This window comes from Dendrobates tinctorius, unplaced genomic scaffold (assembly GCF_039654945.1).
Source record: "Dendrobates tinctorius isolate UK_male_01 unplaced genomic scaffold, ASM3965494v1 ptg000201l, whole genome shotgun sequence".
Classification (NCBI taxonomy): Eukaryota; Metazoa; Chordata; class Amphibia; order Anura; family Dendrobatidae; genus Dendrobates; species Dendrobates tinctorius.
In genome coordinates, this window is record NW_027361868.1 from 2762668 (window position 1) to 2780955 (window position 18288).

Here is an 18288-nt window from a genome sequence, read left to right on the forward strand (position 1 = left end):
ACTAGAGGGGTCTGCCTGACATACACCGAGCACTTAGAACACCTGGAATAAAGACTAGTGGGGTCTGCCTACCATACACCGAGCGGTTAGAACACCTGGAATAAAGACTAGCGGGGTCTGACTATTGTACGTCATTTGTATAACACCAACATATCTATTGATCCTGTGATTTTCACAATTCCGCAATTTTTCCTTCTTGTTGTTGCACACAAACCCAACAATTTTAACAGGACTAGCAAGTGTGCTGACTTTTAACTGCTGATGTTGAGGGAAGTGTGGGGGGGGTGGATCCGACATGTAGAAATCCATTGAGATCATTTGATCTCAAGGGTGATTAACCGAACGAAGTGTGAACTGGTGGTCAGAGCTGACGGTTGAACAGTCATGTTGGCCTCCACCGCTTTACCTGTGTTACTTCCATAACTTTAAGATGTCGAAGAGGTGATCCAAATTAATGGCAATTCATCCATAAGATGCATTTTATCAAGGTTTAGTCTTCCAAGTTTAGTGGGAATCTATAAGTATAGGTTTACCCATATTTACTGTACACTATATCCATGTGGAGACTGTAAAACAAACATCGGCTTGAGTTTCTTCTGTAAAAGCAAACCAGCGTGTAATGCCTCCCCTTCTATTGGCTGTTTATCCAACATCAATAGAAGCACTTTAGGAGCCAAATTACTAAACAAGCTGCCAATTAGGCTCGCAGTCAGCTGGATAGATTAGCGGCTAAGAGAGACTGATACAAGATTTTCATCTCTTGAGCCAATTACACAAACAAATCACCATCCTCCGAGCTCCTCGCAACGCTGGAAGCGAGCAAACTACGTGGCTTTTCGTATGTCTGATACAGTTGCGGCCTCTCAGTATTTCTAGAATGTATTGGATTTATTTGTCTTCTATAAAGTTGGAAGCATCTCCCATCTTCACCAGAACAAGGACATCTCCCATGGATGCGATGAGACTCTCGTTGTCCGGTTTGGAGCCAAGTGGAAATTGCATCAAGAGCAGTCGATCCGTTAACACATTGGAGTCGGTCGGATTATAGAGGAAGGAGGAAATTGGGAAAACTGATTCCCCATTGACACGTTGCAGCTTTCTTTTAGTAGAATGCAGCTGCTCTTTTTAGGTATGGTTTTCAAAGAGCGCACAACTCCCAGAGGTGATCACAATGAGGGCATTGCAATAGGAAGTGCGATCAATCCAGTTACTGGTATTGTAAATGGTGAATGGGATAGTGCTGGAGAGTCTGCATTCCACACTCTTCTCTCCTGTTACCTGTATTACTACTTGTAGTGTGATGATTATTAGTTTTTTTTTCGAGAAGAAAGCTGTCCATCTAGTACTACCTATTGGAGGTAGCCGCCATATTTAATCCTTCCAACATAATATACAGTGTTCTGATTGCAATCCGCCTGAAGAAGGTCTTGTTGACCGAAACGTCACTATTTTCGTTTTTAGTTTCCGACTCTCATTAAAACTAAAATTTTTTGTAACTTGAAGAGCGCCGGATTCTTTTCTTTTTTTGATTCATGGAGTGGTATACTATCCAGGCACCATATCTTTATGTAGAGTACTGTATATTCCACTTGTATATAAAAGTACATTTAGATGCTTAGTTTTCTTTCTGTAAGCGAGTACTGATCGGCTCGATACAAGGTTCTTATGTCCCATTTTCTGGGAGGTGATACAAAGTTTTTGGGAACAGCAACGATCATTAATACAAACATGATGATCATCATCGGCGTACATATCGTTGGCAGTACGTCCCCCTATTCCAATAAATGCCATCAATGATTCATTAACCCGCATGAGGGAACCGATCTGCCAGTGAGCAAGCAATTACACCGGTCATTTAATGCAATCGAAAGTTACTAAGAACACTTGTTTTGCAAATTATCTGCATCTGACCTATTTCTGCAGTGTCGGACTGGGTTGGCAAAGGCACACCATTAACATTGATTCTTGGGGCCCACTGTTCCGCTGCATGCAGCAATACCCTGATCCTAGTGCACAAATTTACCTTTACTTCTATGTAGAACTAATTTGGCTAGCTTGTTTAATGAATGATTAAATGATACCTTTTTCTGCAAATTGTGAATCAAGTGTAGTAGCACTACTCCTGAGCATGCCTTCACAGAGGCGGCCTACCGGAGGATTCTCCTGTTCCCCTGTGGGCCAGTCCAAGCCCATATTTCTGTCCTATCCAATCAGACCAAAACTAGTGAGTGTAAATGGCCTCACAAGAAACCGATCTGACTTGCTTAAAATAATCGATCAGCCAAGCACTATTTTGTAGTGTCTAAGGCTATGTGCACACATAGTTTTTTGGGTGTGTGGATTTTGTAGAGAAAACCGTAGGTAAATCCGCAGGACAAAAGTCCTGCTGTTTTACCTGCGGTTTTGCCCTGCGGTTTTCCACCTCATAATGGATGAGGTGTAAAACTGCAGCGTTTCTGCACCAAATAATTGACATGCTGCGGATTGTAAACCGCAGCAAAACCGTGCGGAAAAGACCGCAGCATGTGCACAGCTTTCTTTTATTTCCATAGGAAATAGAGGTACTTTACACCGCAGCAGAATCCGCACCGTGTGCACATACCCTCAGGCTGGTTTCACACTAGCGTTTTTTAGCGCAGCGCATCGTGCGCGTACATGCGCATGCGTTCTGATCCCCTATCTTTAACATGGGAGCGCATGGTCTAGCGTTTGCACGCGTTTGTATGCGTTTTTGTGCACATGCGTTTTTTGTGGTGTGCGCCCAGGCGCGCCGGACGCAACCTGTTGCATTTTTGGTCCGTCCGACCTGTCTCCAAAAAAGCGTGCGCACGGAATGCGACAAAAAACAGTCTATGGGAGCGCAGACGTGCGCATGTCCATGCGCACGTCAGCGTTTAAAATCGCATGCGTTTTAAGAGTCAATATGGCTACAAACTGGTTAAAATGCATGCGCATAAAGTGAGCAAACACATGCAAAACGCTTGATGCGTTTTTTGTATGCGTTTGGACTGCGCACGCAGCGCAAAAAAAAACGCTAGTGTGAAAGTAGCCTAACAGGTGAAAAACAACTTAACATAAGAAACAACATATTTTCCAATAAAATGATGGGAGACTTGGTTGTAACTACTGGGGTAGCAAGTATACCTCCTGCAATGGGGGTTTATCAGACAAGGGGAGCCCAACGTCTGATAGACCCCATTGCAGCGTTAATGTTGGAAGACAGAGGATCAAATCACTGAGAAGATAATATACAGGTATCACAATGGAGACCACAATAATCTAAAAACCTTTCATTCTTATACCACTTGCGGTTGGTGACCTGGTAGAGTGGGACCTAATTCATGGTTTTGGCATGAGACCCCATGGTTAAATGTTTTCGCTTCTGATGGAGTCGTATGGTCAAGGCTGGTAAAAATCCAGGTGGCCATTGCACATTAGGAGCTGGCATCGTAACTTTTTGGGTTTTCTGATGTCATTGATTGCAGTTCTTATTGTCCACCCATGACTTTAAGTACTTCACCCACCCCTGACCTCAGAAGCTTTATGCACGAAGCAGCGAGCATCACATTGAACTGCAGGCCATCGGAGAGAGCTCCACTTATCTCATCCAGCACACAGAAAATGATCCATGCCAATGTCACATTAGTGCCCTCTTCCTACGGTTTCTCTTTCTCTTGCAGCCTAAATGATTGTCATAATCTCCCACATGTCGAGTCTCGTTTTAGGTGCCAAACCCCGGATTAGAAATCTTCGCTCCATCTGCTATTTTTTAAGGCATATTGGCATGTGAAATCCAGTCATGCTCTGCTCCTGTATTAATGGTTATTAACATTACTGACTAATTTTATTTTTGTATTTTTTTCATGACCAACACACCTCGGTCAATGTGCCGGAGCACGGATGATTTTTTACAAAAAAAAAGGTCTGATTTTCCAATGCAATGGCAATATTCATTTACAAAGCTGGAATGAATGTGATCTGCGCGTCTGTGTACAAAGCAGTGCTGTATCAGCTATGTACTCTGTCTACTTCTGGCCACCATGCACCTAGTCATCGGGGAGGGTGTCGGGTAGGAAACCCTTACCAGTCGGACACAACCTAGCGAGAGGCATCGATGTCTAAGTCTTTAAAAAAAACAAAACACTTTTTATAGTGGGCCACCTCCTTAGAGATTCTGCCGACAAGAGTTTTATAATGTTTTCCAGAAGTCCACCTGGAAATTCAGACCTGTTCATCCTGAATCTGTTGGGTACTTCATTATTGTATTGAGGAATAGGCTTAAAAAAAATTTCCAAAAAGTTAACACAGCCATTTGAAGTCAGTAAGTGATCTCCAAGATGATCTGGAATTCCTCCACCTATTATGCGACCATAAGCAATAAGACAATGATCGATGTGTCATGACCATACGCCACTTATGTAGGGAAAAGGTTTTTTTTATACCATTGGCCTGCAAATAGGTCATCTAGGAACCCCTTCAACACCACTACAAAGAATTTGCAGATGAAAGCACAGCCAGGAGATCATCCAAGTCCAGCTCATCCAAGTCCAGCTTGGCACTCGCAAAACATTGGAAGAGGATAGGTGGTGGGCAATCTAGGATTTGAGAGCAAATTTTGGTAAGCGATTAATGTAGGCTTCTCTCAGGAGAACACTCCTGGATGCTGGATCACCAAACACTTGGCCAAAAACTGTGTATAAGATGTAAAGCTGGGCGTACACTTTACATGGCTATTAGCAGACTGCTATTACACTCGACTCCACCATTAACATACACGGATTTTTATCTGATTGGTAAATGTTTGTTTCCCGTGGGGGCAAAGGGTCCATCATTTTGAAGTTGAACATGCCCAATTCTTCTCCCCTCGAATATTTGCCATCAGGCGCAAAGTGGAAATCTCTATACACATGTGGTAGTCGGTAATCCTGCCGAAATTATCTGGTTTACTCGACTTTTATCGAACATGTATCTTTAGCTTAGAGAGGGATTGTCCAGTGTTTAAAAAAAACAAAACACATGGCTACATTCTTCCAAAAATGACATCATCCCTGACATCAACTGAGCTGAGCTGCAATACTAGACTTAAAGGGTAGACGTGGTGGCACTGTTTTGTTTTTTGTTTTGTTTTTTTGGAAGTAGACACATTTTTCCCATCTGGGACAATGGCTTTAAGGCCAGCTGCATACATTAGATTGAGGTTAGCCAACCAACAACCAATCTTTCCATATTCATGCACGTGTGGCTCAGGCGAGGAACCATGTGTCCTGTATGGGAAGAGTGCAGTAATCCACAGCCAGACAATAAGATCGGTAGATGAAATCGAACTGCCTCGTCCTCAGGGAAGATATCAGAGGCCACCATACACAGTAAATGGAAGTCCACCCATACCCCAACCATGCCAGTAGCCAAATAACAGGATCTATATAGCAAAGAGACTTTGTGAAAAGGGGACATCCCTGGCTGGTTCCCCAAGACTCTGGGAATTTTGTGGATAGGATGCCATACATTGGGATGGTTTAGTGAATCCTGCATTGAGCAGGGGGTTGGACCAGATGACCCAGGAGGTCCATTCAACTCTACCATTCTATGATACATTAACCACAGGTGGTTCATAAACATTTAAGGTGCTTGTCCCACCATGGGACACCATCGAAGGGTTCTCCACCCCATCTTTTACCACCGGAGATCGTAGGCACTATATTGTTTCAGCTTTATCTCTACTACCTCACGTGAAAAATATGGATATTAGGTGCAAATTTCTATAGCTTCATATTTCCAGAAATCTATGGGGATCTGTAGCCGTAATACAACCACAATGGCTGCTCCTCCTGCCACGTTCACCATGCTATCCACCGTAGAGTATAGTTAGCCCAGGTTCCTCGTTTACACGTATGACACACACATAGAAAAAAAACAGCGTTCCTTCAGCATTAAGCAATACATGAAATCAGCATATTTGCAAGCTGTTGTCTTAAAAAAATGATGAAACAGATGTTTACCCTCTAGCAGCGTTAGACCCCTGATCTGATTTTAGATTACAGATGGAATTGAATTAATTCATAGCAATCCCGGTAAAGTCGAGGGTATGGCGCAGAATGCCAGAGCGCTGCTTAAATAGAGTCTACCTGTCTTGACAGCTGTTGAGCAGAAATGAATGATCTCTCATTTTCATGTAAACTAGCCTTTAATGCTGTCATAAACACCATCTTAAACAGGGGCTACAAGACATTTATCATTTTTTACCCAAGCTTTTTTTTTCCTTCTACCAGACTACGGCGCAATGCAAAGTCCCCATCGTACTTGGAATTTTGGGATATTTTTAACACGACCACGTGCATTTACATTATAGGCCCTCACTGTGTTATGCTTAGTTTACTATCTGCATGTTGTGCTCCATATTCCGAGCCCTGAAAAAGTATTCACACTCCGTGAACTTTTTCACATTTCTTTCACGTTACACCTACAAATGTTAAATGTATTTTATTTAGATTTTATGTGTAATACCAACACTACAGTTGTGGCCAAAAGTATTGACACCCCTGCAATTCTGTCAGATAATACTCAGTTTCTTCCTGAAAATGATTGCAAACACAAATTCTTTGGTATTATTATCTTCATTTAATTTGTCTTAAATGAAAAAACACAAAAGAGAATGAAGCAAAAAGCAAAACCTTGATCATTTCACACAAAACTCCAAAAATGGGCCAGACAAACGTATTCGCACCCTCAGCCTAATACTTGGTTGCACAACCTTTAGCCAAAATAACTGCGACCAACCGCTTCCAGTAACCATCAATGAGTTTCTTACAATGCTCTGCTGGAATTTTAGACCATTCTTCTTTGGCAAACTACTCCAGGTCCCTGATATTAGAAGGGTGCCTTCTCCAAACTGCCATTTTTAGATCTCTCCACAGGTGTTCTATGGGATTCAGGTCTGGACTCATTGCTGGCCACCTTAGAAGTCTCCAGTGCTTTCTCTCAAACCATTTTCTAGTGCTTTTTGAAGTGTGTTTTGGGTCATTGACCTGCTGGAAGACCCATGACCTCTGAGGGAGACCCAGCTTTCTCACACTGGGCCATACATTATGCTGCAAAATTTGTTGGTAGTCTTCTGACTTCATAATGCCATGCACACGGTCAAGCAGTCCAGTGCCAGAGGCAGCAAAGCAACCCCAAAACATCAGGGAACCTCCACCATGTTTGACTGTAGGGACTGTGTTCTTTTCTTTGAATGCCTCTTTTTTTCTCCTGTAAACTCTATGTTGATGCCTTTCCCCAAAAAGCTCTACTTTTGTCTCATCTGACCAGAGAACATTCTTCCAAAATGGTTTAGGCTTTTTCAGGTAAGTTTTGGCAAACTCCAGCCTGGCTTTTTTATGTCTCGGGGTAAGAAGTGGGGTCTTCCTGAGTCTCCTACCATACAGGCCCTTTTCATTTAGACGCCGACGGATAGTACGGGTTGACAATGTTGTACCCTCGGACTGCAGGGCAGCTTGAACTTGTTTGGATGTTAGTCGAGGTTCTTTATCCAACATCCGCACAATCTTGCGTTGAAATCTCTTGTCAATTTTTCTTTTCCGTCCACATCTAGGGAGGTTAGCCACAGTGCCATGGGCTTTAAACTTCTTGATGACACTGCGCACGGTAGACACAGGAACATTCAGGTCTTTGGAGATGGACTTGTAGCCTTGAGATTGCTCATGCTTCCTCACAATTTGGTTTCTCAAGTCCTCAGACAGATCTTTGGTCTTCTTTCTTTTCTCCATGCTCAATGTGGTACACACAAGGACACTGGACAGAGGTTGAGTCAACTTTAATCCATGTCAACTGGCTGCAAGTGTGATTTAGTTATTGCCAACACCTGTTAGGTGCCACAGGTAAGTTACAGGTGCTGTTAATTACACAAATTAGAGAAGCATCACATGATTTTTCGAACAGTGCCAATACTTTTGTCCACACTCTTTTTCATGTTTGGTGTGGAATTATATCCAATTTGGCTTTAGGACAATTCTTTTTGTGTTTTTTATTTAAGACAAATTAAATGAAGATAATAATACCAAAGAATTTGTGTTTGCAATCATTTTCAGGAAGAAACTATAATAATAATAATAAATTTTATTTTTATAGCGCCGACATATTCCGCAGCACTTTACATTTCAGAGGGGATTTGTACAGACAATAGACATTACAGCATAACAATAATCACGTACAGTAGAAACTGAGTATTATCTGACAGAATTGCAGGGGTGTCATTACTTTTGGCCACAACTGTAGAATATCAAAAATAAAATCCAAAATTCAAATTGTAGAAATTATATAAATTTATTTGCATTTTGCAGTGAGAAATAAGTATTTCATCCCTCTGGCAAACAAGTTTTAATACTTGGTGGTAAAACCTTTGTTGGCAAGCACAGCAGTCAGACGTTTTTTGCAGTTGTTGATGAGGTTTGCGCACATGTCAGGAGGTATTTGCTCTAATCCTCTTTGCAGATTACCCTAAATCATTAAGATTTTGAGGCTGTCACTTGGCAACTCAGAGCTTCAACTTCCTCCATAAGTTTTCAACGGGATTAAGGTCTGGAGACTGGCTAGGCCACTCCATGACCTTAATGTGCTTCTTTTGAGCCACTCCTTTGTTGCCTTGGCTGTATGTTTTGGGTTATTTTCTTGCTGGAAGACCCAGCCATGACCCATTTTTAATGTCCTGGTGGAGGGAAGGAGGTTGTCCCTCAGGATTTTACGGTACATGGCTCCATCCATTCTCCCATTGATGTGGTGAAGTAGTTCTGTGCCCTTAGCAGAGAAACACCACAATAGCATAATGTTTCCACCTCCATGCTTGACTGTGGGGATGGTGTGCTTTGGGTCAGTTTTAGGCTGATTTCTCACCTTCCTCATGATCAAGGATACCCCACGAGTTGAGATTGTGCATGGTGCCCCAGATCGATGTCGATTGACAGTCATTTTGTATTTCTTCCATTTTCTTACTGTTGCACCAACAGTTGTCTCCCTCTCACCCAGTGTCTTACTTATGGTTTTGTAGCCCATTCCAGCTTTGTGCAGGTCTATGAGCTTGGCCCTGACATCCTTAGAAACCTCTTTGGTCTTGCCCATGTTGTAGAGGTTAGAGTCTGACTGACTGAATCTGTAGACAGGAGTCTTTTATAAAGGTGACTATGTAAGACAGCTGTCTTTAATGCAGTTAACGAGTTCATTAGGAGCGTCTAACTGCTCTGTAGGAGCCAGAACTCTTAATGGTTGGTAGGGGATCAAATACTTATTTCTCACTACAAAATGCAAATAAATTCATATAATTTATATAATGTGATTTTCTGGATATTATTTTTGATATTCTATCTCTCCATGTTAAAATTAACCTACCCTTAAAATTAGACTGTCTTTGTCAGTGGGTAAACTTACAAAATGAGCGAGGGATCAAATACTTATTTCCCCTACTGTGTGAATATGATTTGATCTAAACCATCCATTGTAGCTAAAACAGGATGTTTAGGGTCAATGTCCTGCAGAAGGTGAACCTACGCCCCTGTCTCAAGTTCTTGCCAGCCTCTAATAGGTTTCCTCCAGGATTGACCTGTATTTAGCTTCAACCATCTTCCCATCAATTCTGACCAGAATCCTTGTTCCTGCTGAAGAAAAGCCTCCCCACAGCAGGATGCTGCCACCACCATGTGTAACAGTGGAGATGGTATTTTTAGATTGCTGTGCTGTGGTTCGTTTTCCACCACACATTATGTTTGCATTTAGCCCAAGAAGTGCTTACTTGGTCTCATCTGACGAGAGCAACTTCTTCATATTCACTGTGTCCCCTACATGACTTTTTGAAATTTGCAAATGGGATTTCTTATGTCTTGCTTTCAAAAATGGCTTTCTTCTTGCCACTCTTCCATAAAATTTGTGAAACATACGACTAATAGTTGTCCTGTAGACAGATTCTCCCACATGAGCTGTGGATCTCTGCAGCTGTACCAGAGTGAACATGGGCCTCTTTTCTGATTCTCTAATTAGCGCTCTCCTTGTTTGGACTGTCAGTTTAGATGGGTAGGTTTGCAGTTGTGCTACACTTCTTCCATTTGTGGATGATGGATTGAATAGTGCTCTGTGATATGTTCAGAGCTTATGCTATTTTTTTTTTTTTTTTTTGTATAACCTATCCTTGCTTCACTCTTATCCACAACTTTATCCCTGACCTGTCTGGTGTGCTCCTTGGTTTTCATTATGCTGTTTGATCCCTAATGTTCTCAAACCTCTGAGGCCTTCACAGAACAGGTGTAGTTATACTGAGAATAAATTACACACGGGTGGACTCCGTTTACTAATTATGTGGCTTCTGGAGGCAATTGGTCACTCCTAATTTTAGTTAATGGTATCAGACCACAGGAGCTTGTATACAAATCACGTCACAATTTTCAGATTTATGTTTTTTAAATATTTAGAAAACCATGTGTAATTTCCTGTACAGGTCACAAACACTTTCTACATTGTATTGGTGTAGCACATAAAATTCCAATATAATACATGTAAGTTTGTAGGCGTAACGTGTAAAAGTTAACGGGGCATGAATACTTTTTCAAGGTACTGTACAAGAGGTAGAGGAATTGTAGGTCCGGGAACAAGCGCGTCTATACTGTTAACTCAAGTTTCATCCAAAACAAAGGGTAAATTAATTATGGCCCACTCTATGAACCATTTTTTGACAATCATATTGACTGATAAGGCTTAGAAGGTGTTGACTATAATGAATGTCCACATGGCTGTCCTTAATAGGTCAGCACCCCTCCAAACAGATAATGGTGGTATATTCTCTAAAATGTCAAGCGACTACTTCATTTTCATTGCCGACACTTCAATATCGAAGGCATTTCCTTCCAGTATGATACCGTTGTCTGTAATGAGCGTCTTCCCTAGAAAATGACATAAATGTATGATCTTTGGGGTTCTGACCAGTAGGACTCGAACCTGCTAAATAGATTAACGATTTAGATGAAGGAATTGAGGGTAAACTGATTAAATTTGCTGATGACACAAAGCTAGGAGGGATAGCTAATACTAGAGAAGAGAGAGAGAGGATTCAAAAAGATTTAAATAAACTGGAGAAGTGGGCAGCAACTAACAGAATGGTTTTTAACAGGGAGAAATGCAAAGTACTACATCTGGGCAATAAAAATGAAAAAAGCATATATAGAATGGGAGGAATAGGGCTAAGTGACAGCACATGTGAAAAAGACTTGGGTATACTAATAGATCACAGACTGAATATGAGTCAACAGTGTGATGCAGCAGCAAAAAAGGCAAATGCAGTTCTAGGATGTATTAACAGAAGCATACAGTCTAGATCACGTGAAGTCATTATTTCCCTCTACTCCTCTTTGGTCAGACCTCATCTGGAATATTGTGTCCAGTTTTGGGCACCACATTTTAAAAAAGACATCAACAAACTGGAGCAAGTTCAGAAAAGAGCGACCAGAATGGTGACCGGTCTGCAAACCCTGTCTTATGAGGAAAGGTTGCAGGATTTGGGAATGTTTAGTTTGCAAAAGAGAAGACTGAGAGGAGACTTAATTGCTGTCTACAAATATCTAAAGGGCTGTCACATTGTAGAAGGATCAACTTTATTCTCATTTGCACAAGGAAAGACTAGAAGCAATGGGATGAAACTGAATGGGAGGAGACACAGATTAGATATTAGAAAAAACTTTTTGACAGTTAGAGTGATCAATGAGTGGAACAGGCTGCCACGAGAAGTGGTGAGTTTTCCTTCAATGGAAGTCTTCAAACAGAGGCTGGACAGACATCTGACTGGGATGATTTAGCGAATCCTGCTTTGAGCAGGGGGTTGGACCAGATGGCCCAGGAGGTCCCTTCCAACTCTACGATTCTATGATTCTATGTTTGGATACTTGATGGAGTGTTCCAGCTCTTTCTGATTTATTTACAGGCATGGCAATGATCTTGTCCCAGGTTGATGGTGGCCTAAATCAGTGTGAAACCATTTACTTTTCAGACAAAGGACGGATATCATAATACCCTACAATAGAGCAAGATGCATTAAAATCATCGTTGTCGCCAGCAATTTGCCCCGCTTAAACAGATGTGCTGCCGATTGATCGATTGGATAGAGCTAGGGTGCACAACATTGTTTGGTCCAAAGGCCACATTGCCATACTGAACTAATCTCAAGGGATGCAATTTTTAAATTTTTTTTTTAAGGGGTACTTCGATGAAAGCCTCATGAGAACCACCATCATTAATACATCACCAGAACGAAATTTTGAACATTTAGGAAGGATTTGGAGTTTCTGCTCAGTTTTACAATAGCCATGAAATACATTGTGGTTTGCTACATGTGTACAAGATCAGAACCACTGTTAGCACATGAGTGCAGTACCAGAATTACCATCAATACATGAATGCAATACCAGAACTACCATCAGTACATGAATGCAACGTCAGAACCACCATCAGTACATGAATGCAGTGCCATAAACACTGTCAGTACATGAATGCAGTGCCATAAACACTGTCAGTACATGAATGCAGTGCCATAAACACTGTCAGTACATGAATGCAACATCAGAAACGCCATCAGTACATGATTGAAGCGCCAGAAATACCATCCGATCATGAATGCTGTGAAAGAACCTCCATCAGTGCATAAATGCAGAGCGAATCCAGTGATCATTTGTAATGTCAGACCCATATACTGTATGAACCTTCAATTCTCAGTGTGTCCAAGGTTGATGGTGACCCAAATTGGTGGGAAACCATTTACTTTTAAGATGAAGGACGAATGTCATAATACCCTATGTAGTAAAACAAATTATGGTCCATCCTTGATTCCTGTTTTTCGGTATCTTTTGGAGCAGTAGCAGTACCCCACACGCTTCTGTTTATCCTTTTTTTTCAATAGTGCTTTCACATTGCTTTTTGGCACATGTTCATTGGTCCCATCGGAGCTTACTAACTAGACGGTATTTGGGTGCATGCGCCGGCGCCACCATAGACTATAGTGAAGCAGAGAAAGAGTGGTCAGTCGTGCATCATTTTCAGTCTACTATTTTTGAGTGCCCGCCTCCAATGATGCACAGCTGACACACGTTGAATCTGTTGGCGCCATTACAGTCCAAGGCCCCGTCTCTGCGTATGCCCAGATCCCATTTTGCAAGGGATTTGGATGTAAACCCTGACTGGACCAACAAATGGGTGCCAAAATGCAGTGTTAAAGCACCATAACGCTTACACCGTTGACCATCGGTGGCTTCAGGTGAAGGGATTGTTTTGCAGATCTGTTTCTGCTGAGATCATCTTTGCTTTGGTTTCCTCGGGCTTCTCATAATTCTCTCCTGGTTAAAGGGTGTCCAAACATGTGGTTGTCTAATTTTCTTTTTTGAGGGGGCATCTGCCAAGGATCCTGTGTTGCACCAATTCCACACTAAACAATGGGTATGGATAATGGCTAAGAGTTGTAAGTCCTTGTGAAGGATCCTTTGTATACATCGGCCTCTTGTGTGTCCATCGGTTGGTTTTCGTGGCCAACCCAGTGTAGGTGATTGTACTCTTCAGCAGTCATCATATTGTCTCTACAGGACATGAAGTGTCGACCTATAATTAGGCTCAGAGTAAAAACCTACACGATTGTCTCGGTACCATTGACATAGTCGTATGGTTGGTTTGTTTTCTGCATTTTTTTTTAATGTTCACTCTTTTTTATGTTTTTGCTGAAAATTTTTTTTTCCCCCCTTTTTAGGTTTTATAGGTGAATCTTCACAGCCTATCCCAGACACTAATATCGGAAACCGAATGCTCCAGAGTATGGGCTGGACGCCCGGCACGGGTCTTGGGCCAGATGGAAAAGGAATTTCTGAGCCGATAAGAGCCCTACAGAGACCAAAAGGACTCGGTCTTGGATTTAGCTGATGTAATGGCATGCCTCTGAGACGTCTCCTAAGGTCTTGGGTTTGGAGAGGAATTGTGTGTGTTTTCTAGTATCCTCAATACATAATCTTTAGCAGAAAATTAATTTTTTTTTCTGCAATGGGAAGAACTTCAAGACCAGAAATGTCAACATCGGCTCTCGATCTGCCAGCAGCGACCACCACCCTGTGCATTATGGATCTCATGATCAATGCCAACATATGTAGACTGCCTTTTATTGTGTTTGATTACCCCAGGGGTCTTTAATAATGTTTAAATTCAGCTTAGAGCAGATTTCTAGAGCGCAGAGATGCACCTAGTGGAGGTAGCCATTTTGGCTGATGAACCAAATCCCATCAATTAGTCTTTGAGCCGTGGGATCCCCAAAAATCAGTAATATCCGTGTTTTTTAAAGAAACATTTTAAAGCCATTCTCCACTTTTGGAGACTATTCTGCAAAGGCCAAAAACACCTGTCCTGATCTCTGACGGATATGACAAGTTGAACATTGGCTTCCTTTTGAAGGTACGGTATTATAGACTAAGCTCACATCTGCATCGAAAGTTTCGCCCCAAAATACCTCGCGCGTCGTCCAGTGTGATCCGTCGGGCGCCATTGCAATTCGGAATGTGATGGACTCAGCGCACCATCTATTTTTTTTATTTCTTGCTAATGTAACGGAACAGAAAACTGTAACCGATTCAACACCAGATGTAAACTCGGCCTTAAAAGGGATCTGTTACCAAATTTTTATCACTTAGACCTGATGAGGCTGATGTGCTTACTTTGTAAATCAGCGTCAGAAGAGATGTAGACTTGTTTGTATAGTGTCTCTGCCTGTTTTAAAAAAGGAGCATTCTAGCTCATTTTAATACCTAGATTTATGTAGCCAATTCTCGTTTTCAGAGTAAGTATTCCAGCTTCATCTGGCCTAACAGATCTATTTAATAATATATTGTAAAATATGGCGACCAATTCGCTTTAAAGTTAAAGTTTGGAAATCTGCATTATGCTTGGTAGAGAGCTTAACGGGGAGGAGTGTGACACGTGCCATGCGCCACACTCTCAGACCCAATATTAAGCAAAACATAATGTATCAGTTGTATTTGTAGTCTTCCCCAAAGTCTGTAGTCAGAGAAGCCCTTTAGATCATGGATGCTGAATTTACACGCTGATATAGTCATTCTGCAGAGTGACCTACTTCTGTAAGTCTCTCCAGATTTCCTAAACCTGAACTTAAGAAACTTTCCAAAGTGAATCTACCCTCAGTGGTGCAAAATCAGACCAAACCCAGTCCTTTCCCCTTTGTAAATAGAGGTGGCTTTGACTCCATTTTTTTTTTTGCTGAGTTTTAAAAAGTGTTAAATAGAAGGGACTGACAATCCTCGGATGACTGTGCTCCAAACCCAAAACAATAAGCGAAAAGCTGCACTCCTCCTCTTATCTGATTGGCTGCAGTGTTTATAAGGCATAATGTTGTTTTTACCGTGTCATTGTATGCTTTTAATGGAAACTTCATATGATTCATTTAAAATGGCAATCGCAAGCAATTCCCTCAAGGAATAATTAAAATCGCTTAATTGGCTTCATTGGAGATGGTACTATTCCAATAATAAGGCTGCAGGGAAAAGAGGTTCCTACAGATGGCGCCAGTGTAAGGCAGGTAATGTTTATGGCAGTCTGTATTCTGTGAATCTGCTTCCTGAAAAATCCTCCTTGCTGATTCCAGTACATTAAATAGTAAGTCCCATTTTGTACATTTAAGGGATAACCATAGGATATGTCATAAATGTATCTGAGGAGAGGGGGACTGGCAGTGATGAGGTGGCTCTCTCTATTTTTTCATTAGAGGTCCACCTTACTCCATGCATTTTTATGAGATTTCCGCCGCGTATGCGCAGCTGTCTCCATTCATTAGTATGAGGATTCCACCGCTTATGTGCGACTCTATCCATTCATTTGCATGAGGATTCCACCGTGTATGCACAGCTCTCTTCATTCATTAGTATGAGGATTCACCGCGTATGCACAGCTCTCTTCATTCATTAGTATGAGGATTCACCGCGTATGCACAGCTCTCTTCATTCATTTGCATGAGGATTCCACCGCGTGTGCACAGCTCTTTATTCCATTGCATGAGAATTCCACCGCGTATGCAAAGCTCTCTTCATTCATTAGTATGAGGATTCCACCGCGTGTGCGTGACACTCTCGATTCATTTACATGAGGATTCCACCACGTATGCACAGCTCTCTTCATTCATTAGTATGAGGATTCCACCGCGTGTGTGCGACTCTATCCATTCATTTGCATGAGTATTCCACCGTGTATGCACAACTCTCTTCATTCATTAGTATGAGGATTCCACCACGTTTGCACAGCTCTCTTCATTCATTAGTATGAGGATTCCACCGCGTATGTGCGACTCTATCCATTCATTTGCATGAGTATTCCACCGTGTATGCACAGCTCTCTTCATTCATTAGTATGAGGATTCCACCACGTTTGCACAGCTCTCTTCATTCATTAGTATGAGGATTCCACCGCGTATGCACAGCTCTCTTCATTCATTAGTATGAGGATTCACCGCGTATGCACAGCTCTCTTCATTCATTAGTATGAGGATTCACCGCGTATGCACAGCTCTCTTCATTCATTTGCATGAGGATTCCACCGCGTGTGCACAGCTCTTTATTCCATTGCATGAGAATTCCACCGCGTATGCAAAGCTCTCTTCATTCATTAGTATGAGGATTCCACCGCGTGTGCGTGACACTCTCGATTCATTTACATGAGGATTCCACCACGTATGCACAGCTCTCTTCATTCATTAGTATGAGGATTCCACCGCGTGTGTGCGACTCTATCCATTCATTTGCATGAGTATTCCACCGTGTATGCACAACTCTCTTCATTCATTAGTATGAGGATTCCACCACGTTTGCACAGCTCTCTTCATTCATTAGTATGAGGATTCCACCGCGTATGTGCGACTCTATCCATTCATTTGCATGAGTATTCCACCGTGTATGCACAGCTCTCTTCATTCATTAGTATGAGGATTCCACCACGTTTGCACAGCTCTCTTCATTCATTAGTATGAGGATTCCACCGCGTATGCACAGCTCTCTTCATTCATTAGTATGAGGATTCCACCTCGTATGCACAGCTCTCTTCATTCATTAGTATGAGGATTCCACCGCGTATGCACAGCTCTCTTCATTCATTAGTATGAGGATTCCACCGCGTGTGCACAGCTCTTTATTCATTTGCATGAGGATTCCACCGCGTATGCACAGCTCTCTTCATTCATTAGTATGAGGATTCCACCGCGTGTGTGTAACACTCTCCATTCATTTACATGAGGATTCCACCACGTATGCACAGCTCTCTTCATTCATTAGTATGAGGATTCCACCGCGTATGCACAGCTCTCTTCATTCATTAGTATGAGAATTCACCGCGTATGCACAGCTCTCTTCATTCATTAGTATGAGGATTCCACCACATGTGCGTAACACTCTCCATTCATTTACATGAGGATTCCACCGCGTATGCACAGCTCTCTTCATTTGCATGAGGATTCCACCGCGTATGCACAGCTCTCTTCATTTGCATGAGGATTCCACTGCATATGCACAGCTCTTTATTCATTAGTATGAGGATTCCACCACGTATGCACAGCTCTTTATTCATTTGCATGAGGATTCCACCGCGTATGCACAGCTCTCTTCATTTATGTGTATGAGAGGTCCATGCATATGAGTTCCACTGTGCATGCGCAGCTCTCCATGCATTTCTATGAGAGTTCCACAAATATCCAAGCAGGGGCGCTCTATTATCAGAACGTCCATACAAGTGGTTGGTAACAGTTACACAGGTGTGGCCACCTCTCCACTGAACAAGGGTGCGTGACTGAGACCTCTTCTCATAACAGATGCAGCTTCCAGTGAGTTGCCTTTTAATTAACGCTGTACTAATAGGAGGAATGGTTTTATTTATAACTTAAGATTTTATCTTTCTGCATTCAATCATCTTGCATTAGTTATGTTGGGTTTTACAGATCAAAGATAAAAATAAAACCGAAAAATTAATCAGAAGTGTCTCCAGCATGTAAGAATTCCCGACTTTATGGCCTGAGTCAGTATTAAGGGCGGAGTCCGACAGCCATATAAATTGGACCAATATCAGACCACAATGCTCAGACTTGCCGGCGGCTCTCCCAACCCGAGCGTGACAGCGTAACACATTTCTATGTAGTTGTTACACTTGGGTCAGGAGAGCCGTGGCAAGATGGCATACCGTGGTCTGATCTCGGTCCATTTTTCATCGCTGACTGCTCCCTTATAATGATCA

General features: G+C 42.0%; 1 protein-coding gene across 3 annotated transcripts in view; it reads left to right on the top strand.

Moving 5' to 3' along the window:
• GPATCH2 (G-patch domain containing 2) overlaps window positions 1–18026 on the top strand; it is a 157565-nt gene extending 139539 nt beyond the window's left edge. Inside the window, exon 10 of one of the 3 annotated variants that reach the window (XM_073553340.1) lies at window positions 13766–18026. In XM_073553340.1, the coding sequence (XP_073409441.1) occupies window positions 13766–13935 (170 nt within the window). In that variant the 3' untranslated portion in view covers window positions 13936–18026. Of the gene's footprint in view, window positions 1–907; window positions 1619–13765 lie in introns of those variants that run through there. The other 2 variants (XM_073553342.1, XM_073553341.1) reach the window with 2 other exon arrangements.
• The last annotated feature ends 262 nt before the right edge of the window (window positions 18027–18288 follow it).